This window comes from Limulus polyphemus, unplaced genomic scaffold, assembly GCF_000517525.1.
Source record: "Limulus polyphemus unplaced genomic scaffold, Limulus_polyphemus-2.1.2 Scaffold1970, whole genome shotgun sequence".
Lineage (NCBI taxonomy): Eukaryota > Metazoa > Arthropoda > Merostomata > Xiphosura > Limulidae > Limulus > Limulus polyphemus.
This window is the reverse complement of record NW_013667580.1, coordinates 113,520-131,362: the sequence shown is the minus strand read 5'-3', so window position 1 is coordinate 131,362 and position 17,843 is coordinate 113,520. Positions and strand designations below refer to the sequence as shown.

Genomic DNA, 17,843 nt, shown 5'->3' with positions numbered 1-17,843 from the left:
GAAGTTTCTCGGAAAGAATTTCTACGTGAAATTAACGAACGACCAGATACGCAACACAAAAGTAGACCAAGATTTGGCGGTGTTGATTATCCGCTGCTGCCTTTCCTTTACTAGTCTATCATTTCTAAGTTACGAACAGCTAGCGCAAGTATCACCCGTGTTGAACTCAGGTAAATATATATATATTAAAACAGTAGGGAATCCTCAGTAGCAGAGGCACTTGAAATTATTTTAGGCAGGATTAGAGTAATTTGATCTATGAGACCTTACCCCCCCCCTTTTTATTAGCCATATTTTTGTGCGCCAGCAATACCAAGCGTGGGGCTCGCGTATACTCGCGTGGGGCTCCGATTCGATTTTATTACTCATCAGGATATCTACCAGCCTACCCTCAAATTTAAATTCCTTTAGGCAGGATTAGAGTAAATTAATCTATGAGACCTTGGACGTGGTCAAATATATCAATCGAAAGGGTTTGACCTCCAGAGTCCAAAACTGCAATTAGATCTCAAATCGGTCAAGAGATGACGGAGCTATGAGCTATGAGTTTGTAGCTGAAAAACTTAGAACCGTGCTTTTAGCTGGTATGCTGCGGCTAGAAAAGAACAGATACTCTAATAAGGTTGAAAGGAAATTGAAAATTGTTATCCTAAAAGTAGGTTTAAATGCTCATTTATTGTGTTTTTTAAGGGCACATACTGTATAAGAGCTATTAATGTTGTATTTTAGGGGTATACGCTATATAAGAGCTATTAATGTTGTATTTTAGGGGTTTAAGCTATATAAGAGCTATTAATGTTGTATATTAGGGCTATACGCTATATAAGAACTATTAATTTTGTATATTAGGGCTATATGCTGTTGTTGGTTTATATCACACAACATGTAGAACTCTGTACCGAATCCTATGTACCGTTGACTTTTATATCACACGACGTTTCAGACTCCATACCGAATCCTTTTTTAATTTTGAAAAAAATAAGTACTCAAAACACCAAAACATCCCCCACTTTAATAAACGTAGAAAAGAAAGGTTTATATGTATTTTGTATAACCCTTATACATTTCCTGGAGTTTCAATAAAATAAATTAAATTGACACTTGAAAATGAGAAGAAGAAACAAATGGACGTTCTCTATTGGATTGATAGCTAAACAAAAACTTTAAAAAGATGTGAGATAAATTGGTTTACAGTCATCGTGAGAAGAAGAAAACGGAATAGTGATGAACATTATACTTTTCTGCGTCTTGAGTATATTCTATTTTTACACTTAGTGTAGATGTAGTTCAACATTTTAACATATTTAAGGTAGCATATACCCTTCACATAGTGTTATGTTGGTTTTGGTTTTTTTATAAGAAAAAACATCTTCATACTATGCTATTTGTATGAAAATATATTAAAATAGGTACAAAGATATATTCTGGCACATGAACATAACCACCATGGCTAATTTACATATTATAAACATAAATAAATACAAAAGAAATGTGTTATGTTGCTGATAATTTCTACAAACATGACTGAATGCTCCAGAACATGGGTCCGGACTTTGATGGGATCCGAATAATTAATCTGAACTAAGGAAAACTCTCAAAATTAATTCAAAATAAGCTGTGATATTTTTTGACATTTAAATAGTATATGTTATCTTAAATTGACAAAGTTCATTCTGGCTGTTTTTATAATATGATATTTTAATATGTCTTTAAAAACAATTTTCTTTTGAGTTTCGTTCTTTTCAGTTTTGGTAAATACACTGACTTCCAAAGTGAAAGGTTTTATGTTAAGTTCGTAAAAAAAAAGGTTTTGATGCTTATATGTTAAAGTATTTGAATTATCCTTACTCTGTGCATAGACTTTTACAAGCTGAAAATTTCTCTTTTTCCGTCATCAAATATGCGTCATTTTGTTTCGGTGGATTTACTGATGTTTTTAATTTCGAAAGACGTTGAATACTCTTTTATTATTAAAAATTTTGGTTAGGGCATTATACTGTTTCTGTTTTGCTATACTGGTTATTTTCTTTGCCTTCTATACTATAGTTAATTATGATTAGCCTCGAAAATTGTTAGTGAAATGATTTTCTGTCTACCAGCTGCCCAGGAGGGTGACCCATTGTGTCGAGAGTTGTTTTTTGAAGCAGGTAGAGCTCTTGCCGACCACGTGATGGCGCTGCTTCCTAAAGTACACAAGGTCAGTATAGGATTTTGCTAAAACTTGGAAAAATACAATATACAATTGTGAATAATTTCATAATACTTTCAGTATTAAAAAAAAAGAAAGAACACGGAAATTCTAACATTCTAAACATTTTTCCACAAATATGAACTTTGTCACTATGTGTTTATTTTGCTGAATAATGTATTATGAGATGTTTTCTTTTCCTTTATTGTTTTTTTTTCCATCGCCAAGTTAGTCTCAGAATAACAGATTACAATATAAAGTTATGCTGGTTGATAGGTTACATTTACATGTAGTTATGGTCGCATTTATTTACACTATAATGTTTATAACTAAAAAGAAAGGTTTTCTTTAATTTTTTTTTTTGCTAAGATACGATGATCAGAAACTGCGAAACAACACTATTATAATTCTTAACAGTTCATTTTTAATTAGCCTAAAATAGACTTTCAGTAAGATGAGCCCCCAGTGGCACAGCAATATGTCTGCGGACTTACAATGCTAGAAACCGGGTTTCGATACCCGTGGTAGGCAGAGCACAGATAGCCCATCATGTAGCTTTGTGCTTAAATTCAAACAGTAAGATGAATCTATTATTATACTTTTCACTCAATACCATACTCAACACACCGACTAGCCCACATTGCCCGAAGTCTTGATATAGACTCATTTAACTATTTCTGAAAGAGAATAAATTCTATTCCAGACTTAAACTTTTCTACACAAATAGTATTGTGTCGCGTTACTTATAAGTTATTTCGTTTCATATTCAAATACGTTCTAAGTTTAATGTAACGAATGGCTTAGTTCTCGTGATACAAGTCTCCCTGATAGCTCAGGGGTAAGTCCGAGGGCTTATAACGCTAAAAACAGAGAAAGAACCTCCAGCGATTTAAGTTTCTAACACGATTTGTTTGTCTGCTGTTAAGCACAAAGCTACACAACGGGTACGAAAAACCAATTTTTAGCGCTATAAACCCTCAGATTTACCGCTGAGCCATCAGGAAAGGGGCAAATCACTGTAATATCAAATAATTTTGCAAAATATATTTATAACCGATATAAGTATTAATATTCAAATATAATTCCATTGATACTTCTTCCAGTTCTCTAAGCATTTCCATTTAATACCAAACGTGGGAGTTTAGGAAGTGGGTGTTTTGTGGAATATTTTCCTTGGTATTAATTTGTGTGTCATTTTGAACAATATATGTGCAAAAGAAAACATGATTTTTGTAAATAATTCCACATAACCATTTTTTCCTTCTATTTTATCGTTAGAGTCTAATGGAAGATGAAGGAGGTTTGCCAATTGTTTGCGTTGGTTCTGTGTTCAAGAGTTGGGAGCTGCTGAAATCAGGTAGTTAATGAAGCTAATATAAATACTACCTGTTAAGTATCAAAATTCCTGGAACCATTAAGCGCTACACGGCTATTTTCACCTCTCAGAAGTGCTCCAATATTGCATTACAAATATGTCATCCCATTTTTAGAGTTGCTTTAGGACTGAATTAAATAGCTGCTATCCCCTTTTTAGTTGCGTTAGGGCTGAATTACTCCGCTGCCATCCCCTTTTAGAGTTGCTTTAGGACTGAATTAAACAGCTGCCATCCCCTTTTGAGTTGCTTTAGGACTAAATTAATCAGCTGCCATCCCCTTTTTGAGTTGATTTAGGACTGAATTAAATAGCTGCCATCCCCCTTTTAGAGTTGCTTTAGGACTGAATTAAACAGCTGCCATCCCCTTTTAGAGTTGCTTTAGGACTGAATTAAATAGTTGCCATCCCCCTTTTAGAATTATTTGAGTATTGTACTGTATACAGTTATAATTTTATTTTACATGTACTCCAGCATCGACTAGACTACTTGTATCCTCTATTAAAGTTGTTGATTGCATTGAAAAGTTAGCATCACCTCTTATAAGTGATTCAGCTATTCAGTATTTTAACAAAAAAGTAGCATAAAAATAACGGTTCTGAAAGTTAAGCAGTGTTACAAAATGTAAATATATACCTATCTCGAAGGAGCTTGCAAGGTGTTTCCAAAAGTAAATAATAATTATGCATGTAAATAGAACATTTTGGTTCAAATACATACAAACATGACACTTATATATATAGTTACATATAAAATGATGAACTAGTTGTTTTAGCACAAAGCTGTACTACTCGAGTGCTGTTTGACACATTACTTTACATCCAATCGATGTAAACTATTTGCCGGAAGTGGCACTCACGAGTCCTTAATGAGTCTCCTATACTATTTGAGTGTTTTGGCCATAAAACTTGATATTTAACAACAACAACAAAAAAACAACCCTAAACAGTATATGTATTTTTTATTATACAGTTTTATATGTTATAGCTGATTAAAAAGGTACGTACACATGATCATTAAAATGATGATAGACTAAAAGAAAATTATTAGATATGGGATATGTTTTAGCGCCTTTATGAACATTAGACTCCCAAATTTAATGTTTGTAATTTTGGAATAAATATTTAATTACTTTTTCATTTCCAATTTTTAAACTTATTTATTTATGACTAGCTTCTTAAAATTTTCTTTCAAATTATTTTTTTTTATCGAATAGCTTATCTTTTTTTTTTTCGTTTGTGTGTAATATAGGATTTCTCGCTACTCTTGGCAATGGTCGACTTCGAGAATTCACTTTGTTACGACCAAAGACTTCTTCCGCTCTTGGTGCTGCTTTGATGGCAGCAAGGAAACTCAAAAGGGAATTACCTGTCGCGTTTGGTGAACATGCTTGGGTGATGTATCACTACAAGCACTCTTCTTAAATCTGAAGCTAAGGAAATACTTACATAATGTACCACTACAGGACGTTTTCTTAAATCTGAAGATAAGGAATTCCTTTTTCTAATGTACCACTACAAGCACTCTTCATAAATGTGAAGCTAAGGAATTACTCACGTAATATACCACTACAAGACTTTTTCTTACATCCGAAGTCAAGGAAATACTTACGTAATGTACCACTAGAAGCACCGTTCTTAAATCTGAAAACAAGGAAATATACAATGCCCCACTATAGGACCTCTTTTTTTATATCTGAAGTCAAGAAAATAGCAATGTAACACTACAGGACCGTTTCTTAAATCTGTAGCTAAGAAATTCCTTTTCTAAGGTATCACTACAAGCACTCTTATTACATTCGAAACTAATTAATTACGTAATGTACCACCACAAGCACTCTTCTTAAATCTGAAGAATTTCAAAGCACCTTGTAAATATCTTAGCTACTCGACAGATTATAATGTGTGCAAACCCAAAATATGAATACAAGTGCATTGTGAAGAACTTTACGTTTTGTAAATCTGGCATAAATATATAGTCCTCAAGTAAGCAAATATCATTTAAATAGTCATAGATATTCCTTTGTCAGTACTTTCAATAATGATGTTGTCTGCTTTTGTGATTTGATATTCAGAATTATAAATAATTATGTGAACGAGAGGGAAAATATACTTTTTTATAATGGAAGCTTACCGAAAATCAACAGATAATTCGTTCTTGCATTAAGTGTATACAAAAACATGTGAAAGACTGATATTTTAACAAATGTAGACATGGATACACTAGTCTTACAGTAAATACTAGATTGTAGGTCTAAATTTAACTTTCCTCTATAACATGTGAATATTGTATTGCATGATATTGTAAATTTGTTTTGGAAATTCAAAGGCTACTCCGCCATGACATCTTATTGACTGGCGATTTTCCATTAAAAAAAATCATAAATTATAAACTTCACGTCTCTAGATCTAAACAAAAACTATGCAGATTAAAAAACATATCCTTGACGAGGTCTCGGACCTTTCTTCCACTTAAAAATATAAACTAATAAAACAAGTATGTATATTAGAACCCGAGACATTGTAATAGTTAATAAGTAGTGCTTGACAAAAACAGAAATGTATTGCTTGAAGGTTATGCTGTTCAAATTACGAAATGTATAAATACGTTCATGGTCGCCTGACTGTTTAAAATTATAACAGATATTTTAATTAGCGTTTAATGTTTTCCTTAAATTATCATTTGGAGTCTTGTCAACCGAGTTTCAAATCCACGTAAAGTTCTCTATTGATTAATCGATCACATACTGCTTACACTTCATAACTTCGTGTTTAAAAACAACATCGTCAACCAAAAGACTTATAAGAAGTTTAAATAAATAATAATTTAAGTAGAAATAAGTACCTAACATTTTATCACACTTTACACATCTGATTAAATATCGATTCCAGGTCTTACAGTACCTTTATTCTTATTCTATGATCTAAATGGAGCTGTAAATAATATATGTCGTCTTTGTTAGAATCTAAATATATTGTTACGTCTCTGTTCGTTTGTTAATTTCCCGTAGAAATTCTTTCCGAAGAACTTCAACGATACAAGTCTTTTCTTAAATAAAACTAGTTTATTCTTTTTCAATTCAACTTAGCAATACACTTAATTTCCACAGTCATATTAACTTAAACACACGCTATAATTCACAACGAACGATTCACGCACTTTACCGCGCTTGACTCAATTGTCCGTCTCTATTTCTGCCTGTTTGCAATTCAATTCCGATTAATTGCCTGTCGCACTTATATACAAGATTAGAGGGCGCCTAGCAAATACTGGATTATTCGTGATGTTCCCCGATCTTTCTAGAACTCATGACGTGTTACCAGAGTCACGTGACTTCCGCTATCGTAACAATATGTCAAAGCATGTGAAGTATAAGCATATAATGGTAGGTATGGAAAAGCAGATGATCAGTTTTATTATGGTACCACTACCACCCTCAATTCTGGGGGTTGAAGACTATGATTCTCTTTTGTTCTCTATTCCACACTGCATGCATCAGCTTTCTAATTCAAGCTTCTCATCTACAATCAATTTTATAATGTTATCGAGCCAAGTGAGTCTCTGCCTGTTTCTTGTTCTACTTTCTTCGATTTTACCCATCACAATATCTGTCAACCTCCCCTCTAATGTAATTATATGGCCAAATTACTACATCTTCCGTTTCTTACGTATGTCTAACAGTTGTCTTTTTATCCTTGCAAGTTCTAGTACCTCCTTGTTAATTTTCATGTAGTTGATTTTCTCATTCATCTATAACACGTTTCAAATTTTTCTAACTCATGTTTTATGTTAGCAGGCAGTTTAGACGTTTCCACCCCTTAGAACACAATTGTTAAATTTCAATACGAATGTTCATAACCACCTAATCTCGTGCTGGCACGAGGCACTACAAACTGTGAAAGAGCTTGGGTTATACAGTATCGTATTGCTGTGTTTAATTGTGTTTTCTAACATCATAAAAACAACAAGGTATATTTAAAAATCGGAGAATAATGTTTTACGTCAATCATTATGATTTTATGTATCCAATCACGTTTTTACGATAGCTGTTATAGTAAAAGTTATAACAGTTAGAAATTTGGGTATCGGTTATTCTATTTTAATGTGTGTAATGATAAATAATATATGTTCATATCTCCTGACACTGGTTTTACTTTACACAGTGTCATCAGGGCCGGCGCTAAAGGGAGGCTGTAGCCATCCCGAAAATTGTCTTACCCACCCCCCTAGGTATCCAACACGCTAGTGATATACACATATTGACGGCAAAGCTCCCCCCAATGTTTTTCCAATGCCCCCCCTCCCCCAACCTGGAAAAGGTTGGTGTCGGACCATGAATGTCATCGATTTTGTCAAATCATACTTAAAACAAGGCTTTTTACTAAATTCATAATGTATGATAAACACAGATAACACAGCATGTGACTGACATGATGAATTGTAGTTTGAAGTTATTTACATTATTAAAAAATTTAACGAGCAAATAAAGTATATTTCAGTAGCTGGTCTTGACAGGATTACGGGTAGCAGCTCAAAACATTCAAAACTTGTATTTTCAGTACAAATATTACCAGTAAAGTGTCATGCAATCAGATGATGTGCAACTTTAAATCATGTATTGTGTGTACATTCAATAAATGCTGATTATTCATGATTTTTTTTTGTGTGTTTGTTGTAAAAAAAGTGTTATTGTTCTATTAGAAAAGGAATATTCTGTCCGTACACTTGTTTGTAAATAAATAAATACACACAAACACACACATATATATATATATATACTGCTCAAACCAATTAAAGTATCATACGAGTTTGTAATACTACAGCTATGACAAGGCAAAACCATTATTATAAAATAATGTCAATTACACACTCGACACGGTTCATTTATATGAAAATCAGGCATCTGATAATCACTATAACAGAAAAAGAGGAAATAAATTACTCACATGGAGAGCTATTGGACAAATATAAACCAGCCAATAACAGCAGGCTGTTGTGATCTGGTTCTGTGTGTCTAGCTAAATATGAAACTCTCCCAAACCAATATTTGGCGTTGTTCTCACGGCTGGACAAGACATGCCTTCGTCTACGACACAAGCAGACGAATGTTATCTGTCAGTTCTGGCTCGCCAAACTTGTAGGGTAGAATATCTGAGATTGATACAGATGTTTGCAACTGTATATTGATAGAAACATGCTTTACAAGGCCGACCTTATTGCCAGACACTCAGTGAAATGTGTTCCATTAATCCTCTTCTTTTTAGTTGCTTTTAGGTCTGTTTGTGGCCTGGGAGGATTGGTTGCAATGATGACCTCTTCCTCCCCTTGGCATTTGGTTTATTTGCGTGTACTTTTATTTAAATTAAATCGGGAAAATACTTGTATTATCACAACACGAGGATCATGATTTATACCTAATAGCACGAGTAAATATTCTGACCCCTTCCAAGGCCATGTCCATGTATATGTAATTCTAGAAGTATTCAACATCGCTTCATTCGGGTGTGCGAAAGTCCTGCTCATCACTAACAGTTCCAATGATAAGCTAATACTTTTCACTTGGAGTGTATTGTACATAAATATCTTTTTCAATACATTCGTAATCTAATGACATAGTTTTATGCTTGCAGTAGGTGGCGTGTTGTTATACTTATAATGGCTGTTAATTGAAAAGAGGAACTTAGGGCTATTTTCATCATGTATGTGGTAATGGTTTGAATAAAGAGGAACTTAGGACTACTTCTATCATTTATACAGTAGTGGTCTAAATGAGGAGGAATTTAGGACTATCTTCATCAAGTATACGGTAGCAGTCTAAATAAGGAGGAACTTAGGACTACTTTCATCATGTATACGGTAGCGGCATAATTCACGTAATAGCTCGACGTAATCCTCATTTTTCTGGAGTATTTAGCAAGCTATGTAGGAGTCTGTCAGGTAGAGGCTAAAAGTTTGCATATTTATGTAAACATGCTGACAATGTTGATTTGAGTAATCTGAAAGCTGCTGTGAAGAGTAAATTCTATAACTTTCTAATTTACTTCTTATGTATCTGTGATACGTGCACTATTTGTTAGATGAACACCACTAGTTATACTAGTTATACATTGATACAGTCACATTTAACTCAGTCACTGACAGTGCCGAGTTGTAGAAGAGAGTTATTTCTCGATTCGGAGCACCTACGTTAACCAGTTCGTTCTTATCTATGAACATTCTATAAAACGTAATTTTCTATTTTTGTATTTCATTGTTTCATTTATATCAAATATATCAGGTTTTGTGTGTTTGATGATGTCCTCGATCTCATGCCTCTTAGAAGCAAGCACACCTTGGATATTGATTTACAAGATAGTGAAAACATAACCAATGATCGATGACATGAGGTACTGAAGGTATACAATAAGATGTTATTTTACGTTTATTAATACTAATAGTAAGTGAAAGTGGTTTTGTGTTGGATTTGTAAATTCTATGATGAAATCTGTGAGCCCCTAGTGGCACAGCGGTATGTCTGCGGACTTACAACGCTAGAAACCGGGTTTCGATACCCGTGGTGGGCAGAGCACAGATAATCCATTGTGTAGCTTTGTGCGTAAATTCAAACAAACAAACAACCGAAACCCGTGAATATGTTTTTGACTGCTTTAATGAACGGATTATGTTTAATGTTCTTGTTTGTTACCATTGGTACGGATGTTGTGACCTTTTGCATCACATTGTCTGTGTCATTTGGAGTTTTCATATGTACCGGATAAACGTTGCTGTCTTTTAGTGTAAGTGTTTCCTGTGTTTGCTGGGTAATATTTAGTGTATTGTTGACATTTGAAACTAGTGGTTTGGAGGATTTGGTGACTACTGAAGCATAAGTCAATGTGGTCTGTTGCTGTGTGACTGGTGGTGGGAGAAGGGGTGTTTTTTACGTGTTGCTACTTGTTGTACATTGATACATTGATGTGGTACACTTGTGGTTGTATTTGTTTCTAATGTTATACAAATGTGTTTTAATAGTCTTATTTTTTCTTCCTTTATTATTTACTGTGTTGTTCCTCACAATTGCAACATTTCACGTTTGTTTGTTCTTTTGCACATTTTGAGGCATGGTGATCTCTACCACATCCCACCTCGGGGCAACATTACATTAAAAAACAATGTGGCCGAAACGTTGGCATTGGAAACATTGAGTAACCACGATTGCTGATGTTTTTGTTTCCTCTACTCGACAACGCTGTTATCATAGTGTCATTTCATTGGAAATAAGGTGTTTAATGTTTTTGTGTATTATCTATATGAACGCGAAAGAGGTTTGTGGGTTTCTGTGTTATGTTTGAAATTTTGCGTTCCACTTTTATGTGTGGTATATGTATGTCAGTCAAGGCACTCTTAACCTCTTCTGTGTCAATTCTCTAGGGTATCCCTCTTATAACGAATACTTTAAGCAGTAGTTTATTGCCAGTAATGTATATGTTGGTATGGCCTGGATAACAAGGCGCAAAACAGCTTTATTGTAATGGCGCCAAGAACACGTCACACGGAGTAATATTATTTTTACAGATGAGTTGCGTGTTTCAGAAAGTAGACTTATAGTCATCCTGCAGTCAGATCTATCTCAATCCTGTTGAACATGTATTAGATACTTTTGGAGGCTCGCCAAATTCATCAAATAACTGTAAACACTCTGTCAACAACTCTTTGAAGATTGGTTGAGAACATATTAACATTCTTATTTTAATCATGCAGTATTAACACAAGATTAAACTTGTTTATGGTGATCGTACTCTAGATTGAAAGAAGGTCATGAACTATAAAAACATTTTGTCACATCTAATAAATGTTAATTTACGAACGTAGACTGAATAACTAATCATTTGCTTTTCAGGTCACATAACTGATATTGAGACGTCTGATTTGCATAAACAATTAAATGGTAGCGTGATGATTGCCATTACTTTTAAGAGTGATTTTTCCTTATAATAGCTATAATTTGTAATGATCATTTAACTCTTGAGCAACGTATATAAAGAAAAAACAACAACACCCACACACAAGCAGATTGTTATGCCATACAATAGAATAAAAGTCTTATAGAGCATGTTATTAAGCCAAGGATCATAAGATCTGATATTTTGAAAGACTGAGGAGCAACCGTAAATTTGCAAAATTATTGTTTACAAAGTGAATCTTAATATTTTTCAAATTAATTTTTGTTGTAAGAAAAAATGAAATCTTCAGCTCGTGCTTATTTAATAAGAAATATCATAAAATGTTGCTAAAATCCTAAAACCATATTATTATGAAATATTTCAATAAACTTTCTAAAACCGTTACAATAAACAGATATTTTAATGCAAATTTGTACTGAAATTATATGCTTCCAAACGAAGAACTCTAAAAGCACAAATATATCTATGTCATCAGTATCTACCTGCATGTTTTTTTTTTCTGTTTATGGAGCATGAATAGACAACTCATGATAGATTTCCTGATGGCCAAAATGCACTGCTCATCGCCTATGAGGTGAAATGTATTCATGGTTTTTGAGTTGTCTTGATAAGTTAGATGACTCCTCTGGTAAGCATTGGAGCGTGGCTAGTGAGTGTCTTTTGGGGGTAGTTCACAGCTTTGAGACTTCTGACATCAAGTGTGTTTCAATTCTCGTTGAATGTGAGACTTGGATTCATAAATTGAAACACATGTATTATGGAATGTTAGGGTGTATTTTGGATTTTTTTACTCAGCAAGTCTCTGTGAAGAAAATCCTTCCACTCAATGCTGGATACAATAAATTTTTGTATCCTTGCATCTCCACCACTAATGAGTGAATCTGTATTTTTACAATTGAAGAAACACACCTCTGTTTGTTTTTTCTGTATTGCTAAAGCTTGAACTGGATCTAGACCTGAAAGGAGGAGACACCCAATGCTAGTAACTTTCCTAATAAGCAATTAAAACATATTTTCAAGCTTTTAATGTAACGCACCTTTACTTGAAAAATAATATAATACAATAAACTGAATGACTTGGAAGCTGAAAATATGCTAGGAAGCTACAAAGAGACATGATTTGTTATTATAATTATGATTGTTTAGCAAGTACTTTTCAACATGCAGAATCGTGCTTGCATCAGCAAGTGAAAAAATTAAATAGGGCATTTAGAAATATTTATTTCGGTAAGAAAAACAAATAGTTTTGAGTAAGCACTTTCACGTTTACTCTCGTTTTCAAGGCCCGTCATTTGCTTGTTTATAACAAAGCCCAAAGCTATTTGTGCTGTGCCCACCAGGGGTATCTAAACCAAGATTTTAGCATTATAAGCTTTCAGACTTACCGCTATGCCACTATGCCAGTCTGTCTACTGGACTATGAGAAAGTTGAACTTTGTTTTTTCAGTCATCAGGTGATTCCAATTTGCACTTATTACTACATTTTTGGTATAATTATTAAATTTTCACGTATTGCTTTGATTTGTTTTTAAACTACATTATGACACTCTTAACCTTTTCCTTCTTAAAATGATTTTTTTTATTTTAGAATTTCATACAAAGATACAACATAAGGGTTATCTGCGCAATGGTTATCTGTCCATAATTTCGAACTGGTGTATTAGATGGAAGGCACCCACCCCAATTCTTTAGCTACTCCTGTGTGATGAGATAATGGGATTGACCCTCACTTTGGTAGATCGCTCACAGCCTAATAGGTGTTTATTTGCTTGGTTTGAATTTCGTGTAAAGCTACACGAAGGCTATCTGCGCTACACGTCCCAAAGTTAGCAGTGAAAGACTAGAGGGAAGGCAGCTAGTCATTACCACCCACCGCCAGCTCTTGGGTTACTCGTTTATCAACGAATAATAGCATTGACTATCACATTATAACGCCTCACGGCTGAAAGGGCGAACATGTTTGGTGGAACTGGGATTCGAAGCCTAATAGGTGAGCGTGTTTTAGTGGCAACATGACACAATCAAGGAATCCTCACGTTCACAGTCACTTTTAACCGCTAGGCCACTTCTGGTACCATTATGTTTGTTACGCAAAATTTCCATTTATATATTATTATTATTACTTGAATTATAACAATGTTACGCCTTGGGATCTCTATTTTGTTACTATCTAAGATTCAGTAGAATTTTTGCAATTTATAATTTAAAGTTTTACTGCTGCTTTTATTGATTATATAAGTTGTAGGCAACGGTAAAGTTAAAATCGTAAATGTAATCAATACTTAATAAAATACTTATTATATTGTAATATAATATATTCAACACAAGTTGTTTAAGAATACAAGAATAGCCCCCCAGTAGCATAGTGGTATGCCTTCGGACTTACAACGCTAGAAACCGGGTTTCGATACTCGTGGTGGGCAGAACACAGATAACCTATTGTGCAGCTTTGTGCTTAACTTCAAACAAAATCTATTGTCATAAATACGAAATATAAAATCTATATTAGTCACTTGGATCACAGATGGTATTATACAGTTTCTGACATAGACTTAATTTTTAACTTTGTTGGATTTTCTAAAACTATTATAACTTGATATAACAGAAGTCCTTTTTAAATTTATTTATTATTTTTTTTACCTTTATTGAAAATTTTTATTCTTAACTCTTTAAAAATATAGAGCCATTTAAAACTTTTATACAGACATAAGGATTTTAAAAAATGTATTATTTCTGATCATACTAATGAAACTGCAGGTTTTTTATTTTCATTTTCAGGGATTTTTGGTGTGAAAGTATGTTTCATTTTTAACATAGTTATGTAAACTATTTACCTGGCAAACAGATAGTATTTCACTTAAATTCAGAAAATGTTCTGCAATTGAGCGAAAGGTGTTTTGAGTCAGATAGATAGGTCTGAAATGCTTGAAATATTTGTATTACGATTATTTACTATTTTAGGATTTCAACACAAAGCTAGACATTGGGATATATATGTTTCGCCCACTGCGGGTATTGCACCTCGACTTTTAGTTTATAAGTCCTCAAACTCACCTGTAGGCTTAATTGATGAAGAGTGTCAAGCGTAATTTTATCGTTTTTTTTTAGATTTATAAAAAGTGTTTGCATAACTAAGCTAGAAAACAAGTTACTGTTAATGTAAGTAGTACACAATTTCATTTTATAGGTGACCAGGTATCGAAGAAGTCAAATGACCAAGGGTCGAAACCTGTGAGGCAAAACTTAACACTCGTATTTTTGAAATGTTTAGTTTTATTCGTGACTTAGGTCTATTAGTGATAGTAGCCTATTGAACATTACCGTAGAAATAGTTATGTTACGTTAAAAATTAGTGGCCTTGACGTTATCATGTCTGGATCGTTAGAGCGCTCGACTCGCAATCTGCGAGTCGTGGGTTCGAATTCCTGTCACCGAACATTCTCGCCCTTTTAGCCGCAGGGGCACGATAACATGACTGTCAGTCCCACTATTCAATGGAAATAGAGCAGCCCAAGAGTTGGCGGTGGGTGTTGTTGACTAACTGCCTTCCCTCTAGTCTGTCACTGCTAAATTAAGAACGGCTAGCTGAGACAGTCCTCGTATAGCTTTTTGCGAAATTCAAAACAAACAAACTGGACGTTGCGTTTATTTCTACCGAATAATTGACAAGATCCCGTAAACAAAGTAAGCCAGTTGCAACAGAATCAATGATGATTTTTTTAACATCAGGCAGAATTTTAACACATGTTTTGTGAACAAAAAACCTAAAAATAGTCTATAGTCAGAACATTTATTTATTTGAGGGTGGGCTGTTTTATTTATTCATAATATTAGAATACTTAAGGGTTGGATTAATGTAAGTACTGGGCCGTATCTTGCCATCGTGCTAAGTATAATATTTGATCAGTTATATACAAATGTTAAAAAGGATACAAAACCCCATAAATATTTGATCAAATTTACAAAAACCCGTTTGTAAAATGTTATTTGTTTCTGGTTTTCTTAACAACTGAGTTTTTCAAGCACGGCCTAGTGTACTGTGGAAACGTAGTTAGGGTTAAGGTTGTGTAATCCTGTACGCTTGGAATTATGGAAGAAAAGAAAAAAGAAAACTTAAAACGAATCTGTATACCTGGTATGTATTATGAATCAAATAGCCTACAATATATATATATACATTATAATTAATATAACGTTTCCATACTTCTTTTTTCTCTTTTCAATATTTTAGGTCAGATATCGGGTTAGTTATTCTATATATATATTTTCATTTATAACATTTTATTTTTAATTTTATGGACGACAAAGGGCCTGTTGCTGATACATGAACTGATGAAGGCTATCCCATCCACTAAACTAAACTTAAGGGGAGGGGGGTGGACAGCCTTCAAGTTAACTCTTATCATTTAAATATTTATCACAGAATAAGCCTTCTCTTAAATTTACTGCATTTTGAATCGTGAATGTAATCCACTCCAACTAGTCCAAGAGCTAACGACAGTGATAGTGTGATAATGGTTGGAGACGGCTTGTGTTAGTGTTAGAAAAATAATATTTTCATAGTTCCTGCCAAGATTTATATTTGTGTCACCTAATCCTATCATTCCTACAATTAAGTACGATAATAGATGATGCATTGACACTGTTAATTCCTTTGATCTTAAGTTATACTATAGTAACACCTCAGTCAGATCCCCTCAAACTTTTTAAGAGGATACATTATCAGACATCTTAACTTATTCATGGCATCCTAGGTATCTTAATAATACTGCTCTGATTGAACCCTTTCCAACAATTCACTGACCTCATTCCGGGGTAAGTCTACAGACATACAATGCAAAATCCAGTGTTCGATTCCCAACAATGGACACAGCAGATAGCGTAATATGGCTTTGCTTTAAAACAAACTAATACTGACCTTAAGGAGCCCAAGAGCAAACATAATACAAGTGAGGCGTAATGAATGACCTATAAAATCAAATTACAACCTCTTAGATATATACTCAATTTTTCTGTAAATATGATGTACCACTAGCAACAGCATGGATGGCTTAAGATACTGATTATGGTTATTCCCATCAAAATTGTACATATTATTATGACAACCCACATTACTTTGCATTTATTATAAGTAAAGGCATTTATTCAATTGCTGAGTGATCTTAATCTTTTTGTAAAGCAGCAACATCCTCATCGTAACCTTAGTATTTGAAGATATAAAGAAATAATTATGCGAGAGAAATTTGTAATTGATAACCTATAAATAATTGTACTATAATTGAGTTTGATATCATTATAGTGAGGAATGGTGCAATAAACATTCTCTGTCAATGTGTAATGATTAATAAAATATTATATGTATAATTTGTCAACAGTGCATTGTAAAAGGTTGTATCTTACTTTCTTTCACAGAGTTACCAAAATTGTCATAGTTAAATTGTAAGTGATTTGTTATTCTGTGAGGTAGCCACATGATAGTTTAATTTTAAAGGTTGAAAAATTTACTTTTAATACACACACGTATGTCATTTTTTAATAATTCTGTACTATTGTATACATCTATACTATACAATAGACTAGGCCTTCACAAAATTAATTATTTATGTTTGTGAAATCAGAAAACTGTGACATTTTTGTCCTTTCACAGATTGTGGTTTAAATACTATCAAAAAGTGTGAAAATTGTGGCAGAAATTTTTGCTCATGGCCAAAACACTAGTGGTTATTTTGGGTATCAAGTAAGATGTGCTTTTTAATTTATATAGCATAAAAATTCATTGTACATACACGTGTTTGCAGAGAATAATTTATGAGTAATGTGAAGATGGGCACGTTATATATAAATATTATTTGTTGCATACGTGCATGTATTTCAATAGTTATTTATTTAGGAATATTCAATGCTTTTATTTTTTTTTATGTGAAAGCAAACTTACAAGTTAAACTTGATAAAATTTATATTGATGAGTAGAAGTAGCTTTTGAATGTGAATAATAAAACTTTGAAATGAACAATAAACATAATATGTATGCTGTAACTTTTATATTGTATGCCATAGTTTAATTTTTGTGCAGTAATTAGATAGCTGTTAATATACTTTTGAGAATATTTTACCCTTGTTTATGATATACAATAGAAAATAAAATTTCTTTTCTGCACTTTAACTGTTAATAATAATGTATATTATGATATCTATACACTTGTTGGGAATGTATTGCCAGTTTATTGCAACATTTCAATATTCTTAACCCAGAAGGAAGAAAATAGAACTGACTGAATTTGAATAATTATTTGTTACTGGTCATTATAAATATATATATATATATATATATATGGCAGA

The 17,843-nt window shown here is 33.2% G+C and overlaps 2 protein-coding genes across 3 annotated transcripts in view; both read left to right on the top strand.

The window, feature by feature from the left end:
* Window positions 1-6,649, top strand: part of LOC106465517 (N-acetyl-D-glucosamine kinase-like) — a 29,575-nt gene extending 22,926 nt beyond the window's left edge. For both annotated transcript variants that reach the window (XM_022393430.1, XM_013925744.2), the window contains 3 exons: window positions 2,100-2,197; window positions 3,467-3,545; window positions 4,813-6,649. In XM_022393430.1, coding sequence (XP_022249138.1) covers window positions 2,100-2,197; window positions 3,467-3,545; window positions 4,813-4,985 — 350 coding nt within the window. In that variant the 3' untranslated portion in view covers window positions 4,986-6,649. The remainder of the gene's footprint in view (window positions 1-2,099; window positions 2,198-3,466; window positions 3,546-4,812) is intronic.
* An 8,425-nt stretch (window positions 6,650-15,074) lies between these two features.
* Window positions 15,075-17,843, top strand: part of LOC106465523 (exosome complex component CSL4-like) — an 18,933-nt gene continuing 16,164 nt past the window's right edge. Inside the window, exon 1 of the mRNA XM_013925747.2 lies at window positions 15,075-15,639. Within this exon, the coding sequence (XP_013781201.1) occupies window positions 15,594-15,639 (46 nt within the window). The 5' untranslated portion in view covers window positions 15,075-15,593. The remainder of the gene's footprint in view (window positions 15,640-17,843) is intronic.